The 6,367-nt window shown below is 47.6% G+C and overlaps 1 protein-coding gene and 1 long non-coding RNA gene across 2 annotated transcripts in view; one reads left to right on the top strand and one right to left on the bottom strand.

The window, feature by feature from the left end:
• Positions 1–6,367, bottom strand: part of LOC107701357 (low-density lipoprotein receptor-related protein 6-like) — a 31,388-nt gene that overhangs the window by 13,783 nt on the left and 11,238 nt on the right. The window contains 4 exon segments of the mRNA XM_016503345.1: positions 1,891–2,041; positions 3,077–3,284; positions 4,225–4,621; positions 6,211–6,345. Coding sequence (XP_016358831.1) covers positions 1,891–2,041; positions 3,077–3,284; positions 4,225–4,621; positions 6,211–6,345 — 891 coding nt within the window.
• LOC107701370 (uncharacterized) lies at positions 1,260–2,320 on the top strand. The gene is made up of 4 exons (XR_001635638.1): positions 1,260–1,359; positions 1,751–1,828; positions 1,913–1,942; positions 2,244–2,320. It is a non-coding gene; the product is annotated as an uncharacterized LOC107701370 (long non-coding RNA).

Here is a 6,367-nt window from a genome sequence, read left to right as displayed (position 1 = left end):
AGTCCAGACCGAACTCCCCCACGTGCGCCAGAGCGCTGCCGTTCATGAACGCACGACTGATGGTCTGAGAAGCAGCAGAAACTCATCAGATCAAACAAACACAGCTGACAAGTGATGAGAATGAGATGAAGATTCCAAGCAGCATCAACACAGAGCCTGTGTGTGTGTGTGTGTGTGTGTGTGAGAGAGAGAGAGAGACGGTGTGTCGCACCCCAGACGCCTCGTTAGAGAAACGAGCAGATACTCCACATGAGATCAGCAGAAGCAGCTGTAAGATCTCGAGCAACACACACACTCTCTCTCTCTCTCTCTCTCTCTCTCGGAGTGAATATCTGCTGAATATCAGTGTGTTTCTGCTTGTATTTAGTGTAAATGATTCATAAACGTCTCTCTCAGTCAGTCAGATCATCTGATAGTTCAGGATTTAAACTGTACTCAAGACTCTTAGACGTCTGCAGTGTTTAGTAGTTTGTCGTGTAACGACTCTAAACCAGAGCTCCTCGCAACAAGATCTGCATGAACCTCATCAGAACCTTTTTCTGTTAGATCAATGACTGTCATCAACAGCTTACTTTGTTAGCTGAACTGTTGACATGTTTCTAGCAGCTACAGTTCACTTTTATTCAGAGACTCAAACTTTATGTGAGCATGTATTTGTGTGTGTGTGTGAGTGTGTTTATGTGAGCATGTATTTGTGTGTGTGTGTGTTTATGTGAGCATGTATTTGTGTGTGTGTGTGTTGTGGGCTGAGCTCTAAGTCTCGAGTGTGTGTCAAATATTTACAGCAGCAGCCTGTTGAACTGCGAAGGACGGAGAAAACCCGTCAGACAGACAGACAGAGAGACAGACATGATCTAGTGATGGAAGATGAAACGCTCAATATTTCCATGTTAAAGTGTCTCTGGTTTCTATTTCTCAGTGTTTGTCCTTCATGAGCTGCTTCAGTTGTTTTTCAAAAAGCCTGAGGACGAGAAGCTCATGGCTCGTGCGCTTTGGGTGTTGAGCAATAGTTTGTCTGGTCAGCCTGTTTAACCACACTCAAGTTAACCGCTTCACCACCTTAAGCAGCAAAACCAGTGCATTTGAGCAGCTGGAGTGCAGAAGCAGAGGCCTCTCTCAGCTCACAGCTGTCTGTCTGTCTGTGTACTCTCTCTGTCTGACTTCAGATACGCCACAAACACGCTCCCGCACCTCTGAAGTCATCCGTCTGAGTGTGTGTGTGTGTGTGTGTGTGAGTTAATGGTGTGACGGTGGAAAGAGCTCGGGGTGGAGGGTGTGAAGTGTTTATAAGAGCTGGAGAATCATGAAAAACAACCAGAGATTGAAGCAGAAGACCCACGGACAGAGTCAGCTCTTCAGGTGCGTCAGATCCATCGGCCAGCTTTACATAAGACCAGCAGATGTGTGTGTGTGTGTGTGTGTGTGTGTGTGTGCATGTTTATGTGGTTTATGAGGACACAAATTTGTATAATAACAAGTGTCCCGGTAATTCAAAAGGCTTATAAATAATTCAGAATGAGTTTTTTTGAAAATCTAAAAATGCAGAAAGTTTCCTGTAAGGGGTAGGTTTAGGGGTAGGGTTGGTGTAGGGCAATAGAATATACGGTCTGTACAGTATAAAAACCATTACGCCTATGGAGAGTCCCCATAAACCATAAAAACCAACGTGTGTGTGTGTGAGTGTGAGTGAGTGTGTGTGTGTAAATGTGCGTCAGTCTCGGTGTGTTTCATGTTGTTTTGTGTGTTTCAGACGGACCTGCTGCAGTCATGTGTGTCGCTCTTCACTGTGTGTTTCTCTGTGTTTCTCTGGCGCTCGGTGCTTGTTATGGTGTGTATGAAGCTCTCAGCAGACTCACACACACACACACACACACACACACACACACTAACAGATGTCTCTCTCTCCCTGCAGATTCTCAGGAGAGCCACGAGTCATTCGAGGGTAAATGTTCATGATTCTCTTCTGTCTCTGTTTGCTTTGGCTCCGTGCAGCACGTCTGTGTTTATGTGAAGCTGAAGAACCGCTGCTGGACTTCTGTGTCTAAAATCAGCTCAAGATCAATGCTGTGATGAGACAGTGTGATGAAAAGCTGCATTCATTTGACATAGATATTTGTTTATCCCATATTACTGTGCTGTACATTTGCTTTGACATAATCTGTATTGTTAAAAGCGCTATTTATAAATAAAGGTGACTAGACTTGACTGTGTCTTATGTCAAACAAACATCTGTTTTGTTTCAGTATTTGTGAATCCATATCAGGCGAATGCTTTCATGAGGAGTCCACAAGATCGCATCTACAACCAGTACATCTACAGGAGGTACAACACACACACACAGTTATACACACACACTCTCACACACACACTCACACACTCTGACACACACACACACACACACACACACTCTGACTGACACACTCACACACACACAGACACACACACACTCTGACACACTCACACAGGCACACACACACTCACTCACACTGACACACACACACTGACACACACACACACACACACGACGCACGCACTCAAACACACGCACACGCTGTCACACACACACGCATACAAACACACGCACACACACACACTGACACACACGCACACACACACGCACACACAGACGCACAGACAGACGCACAGACAGACGCACAGACACACACTGACACACACACACAGACACACAGACACACAGAAGGTTCTCCACGTGTGTGTGTTCATGAGTCTTGTTTCTGTCAGACTCTCAGTGCGTGCCGTTAGCGTGAACTCTCAGCGTGAAGCAGCACTGCTGCCGGCTGGATATAAACACACACACACAGCCTGTATCTGTCAGGATTATCAGCAGTTTCTCACTCCTGTGGAGCCACGGCTAATGAGACACGCTGAAGCTCCAGAGGCTAAAGCCTGAGAGTAAGAGACGACTGACAGCACGAGACCTCGTGACATTCACCATGATTCATCACGTCACAACTGGAGAAAACACACAGTGAAAACTGATAAAATATTCCTACATATGTATTGTAGTGGAATAGGACTGAATGTAATTGCTTGTGTTTATAACTGAGGTGGATACTGAAGAGGCGCTGCTGCTGATAGTGTGGTTTCTCACCTCGATGACGTCGGTCTTGGCGTCTCCCCAGTAGATCTTCCTCTCGCTGTAGTCGAGCGCCAGTCCGTTGGGCCAGCCCAGAGACGTGTTGACCAGCACCAGCCTCTCCGTCCCGTCCAGAGTCGCCCGCTCGATCTTCGGCACTTCACCCCAGTCTGTCCAGTACATGTACCTGCGGCGACACGGGACACACGCTTCAGCACACGCTGAACACGGAGCTCCAGCAGCCTCTGACGACACTAGAGCAAGGCTATGTTTTCATGAAAGGGTTCAATAGCGACTGGATTTCAGCTCTCGGAGCAGCTCAAATCCTGAAAATGGATTGTTCACAATCAAAAAATGGTTTTGAAATCAGATTAGATCATATAATCTAGTCTGAGGGTGCAAAAAAATCCAAATATTGAGAAAATCACCTTTAAAGTTGTTCAAATTAAGTTCTTAGCAATGCATATTACTAATCAAAAATTAAGTTTTGATATATTTACGGTAATATATTTACAAAATATCTTCATGGAACATGATCTTTACTTAATATCCTAATGATTTTTGGCATAAAAGAAAAATCAATAATTTTGACCCATACAATGTATTGTTGGCTATTGCTACAAATATACCCCAGCGACTTAACACTGCTTTTGTGCTCCAGGGACACATTTCAGGAACAAAATGTTTTTAAATTACTTCAAAACTGGTAACACACTGTATCCATATTTATGTTTCGCACCTGATTTAACCGTTATACGCGTCACACGTTTATAACAAATGTTATAAATTGTTTTTCCCTTCCTTCTGACAAAGTAATGCCTTTAAACTCCGATGAGTTTGGATTACTCCGCTCTATTCAGTCCTCTAAAAGAGTATAAGAACCAGAAAATGAATCTTAGGAAATTCATTGGAGCCTGTGTAACTTCAGCAAACAAACACATATTAAGCAAAGCAAACATTCCGGAGTTTGCTGAAGAAAAACTAAAGTGAAGCTATGAATGTGCACTATGACTGAATTATTCTCCGAATGATCAGTGAACTACTGACTGAAATGAAGCAGGAAGAGGCCGTCTAATCGCCACATGAAACTCATTCAGCCTGAAGAGTTCAAGCAGACGAGGTCTCACCCGGCGGCGGGGTCCAGCACGATGGCCCTCGGCTCGTCCAGCTCCTCCGAGATCAGGATCTTCCTCATGCTTCCGTTCAGCCGCGTCACCTCGATCCGGTCCGTGCCGGTGTCGGTCCAGTACAGGTTCCGTGCGATCCAGTCCACGGCGATCCCGTCCGGATGATTCACCTGCGAGGTCACCACGAACTGAGCCTCGCTCCCGTCCAGGTGGGACCTGCGGATGGCCTGCACCTCGTCGTCCGTCCAGTAGATGTGTCCCTCCACCGGGTCGAAGTCGATGGCGATGGCGTGCCGGATGTCGTCGGTCTGCAGCACGATGTCGGTGAAGTCTGGCGTGTCCAGAGAGATCCGCCGCAGGTCTGTGCGCCGCGCCAGAAGCAGCAGCTGAGTGGCACCTAGAGAGGGTCAGAGGTCAGAGGTCACAGAACTCAAGAGCATAACTCGTCGGAAGCAAAATAAACCACAATCTCTGAACTGCCCAGTGCATGAAAAGCAATGGTTTTGCCTTAAAGCAAACAAGGGTGTTTTACTCCAGAATGTGTTAAACATGTTCAGTCACTGCACACACACAGAATGAAATGAACCCGCTCAAGATGAGGCCATTGAACAGAGAAACAATCTCCCATCAGGCCGTGCCTGTGGCGTCCATTCAGAGGGGGGAGGGACGCAGACAAAAGGCCTTACAAATGAGTCTCTTTCAGCCAAACGCATTCAAACAGAGAAGACTGTTCCCAGCAGCCCGGTGTGAACGGCAGCCTGCGATCACTCAGTACAGACACACACCGGCGGTCATGTGACCCAGAAACACGGATCCCAGGTAGAACCGCGTTACCATAGCAACCACCGGACGGTAACCCTGCTACGTCAACCGAGAGCGGATTAAAGTGAGCCGGCAGCCGCTGGTAACCATCAAACACACACACACACACTCACACGCACACACACTCTCGCACTCACTCTCACACACACCCACACACACACACACACACACACTCTCGCACTCACTCTCACACACACCCACACACTCACACGCACTCTCTCTCTCACACACACTCTCGCACTCACTCACTCTCGCACACACACTCTCACACACACACCCACACGCACTCTCTCTCTCACACACTCTCGCACACACACTCTCACACACCCACACACTCACACGCACTCTCTCTCACACACACACACACTCTCGCACTCACTCTCGCACACGCACTCACTCACTCTTGCACACGCACTCGCACGCACTCTCGCACACGCACACGCTCTCTCGCACACGCACACGCTCTCTCGCACACGCACACGCTCTCTCGCACACGCACTCTCGCACACGCACTCTCGCACACGCACTCTCACTCTCTCACACACTCTCGCACTCACACACTCTCACACACACTCACGCACTCACACACACTCTCGCACTCACACACACTCTCGCACTCACACACACTCTCGCGCACTCACACACACTCTCGCACTCACACACACTCTCACACACACTCTCTCTCACACACTCTCTCACACACACAATATAAACATAAGCTCCTGTAACTTTCTATATAACGATTCCTGTAATCATGTAAAGGTTTGACTTTTCAAAAATGTCCTCACTAACAGTGAAACCTGTTGAGCACAGACTGAGTCACTAGGGCTCATAAATCATGTTTCTATTTAAATCTCGGGTTTTGCACAGGTTTCTCTGAGAGCTGGTTTAGGGGTCAGAGGTCAGGTCAGGACATAGAAAACAACATTAACCACATAGAAAAACAGTGAAAGCCTATAAGATGCACTCACTAGTGTGTGAGCGTGTGTGTGAGAGAGAGAGAGTGTGTGTGTATGAGAGAGTGTGTGTGTGTGTGTGTGTGTGTGCGTGCGAGTGTGCGTGTGCGTGAGATAGTGTGCGTGTGTATGTGAGTGTGTGTGTGTGTATGTGAGTGTGTGTGTGTGTGTGTGTGAGAGAGAGAGTGTGTGAGTGTGCGTGTCTCACCGTCTCTGCAGGTCTTGTTGTCGTCCAGTAGCTGGACGCCGGTCGGACAGGCGCACTGGTAATAAGGTTTGACCGGAGATAGCAGACACAGATGAGAACATCCTCCGTTCTTCAGCACGCAGGGACTCGTCACCTCTATCACACACACACACACACA

Source organism: Sinocyclocheilus anshuiensis, unplaced genomic scaffold, assembly GCF_001515605.1.
Source record: "Sinocyclocheilus anshuiensis isolate Anshui unplaced genomic scaffold, SAMN03320099.WGS_v1.1 scaffold1566, whole genome shotgun sequence".
Classification (NCBI taxonomy): Eukaryota; Metazoa; Chordata; class Actinopteri; order Cypriniformes; family Cyprinidae; genus Sinocyclocheilus; species Sinocyclocheilus anshuiensis.
Note: the sequence above shows the minus strand (reverse complement) of the source record. Positions and strands in the feature narration are given on the sequence as shown.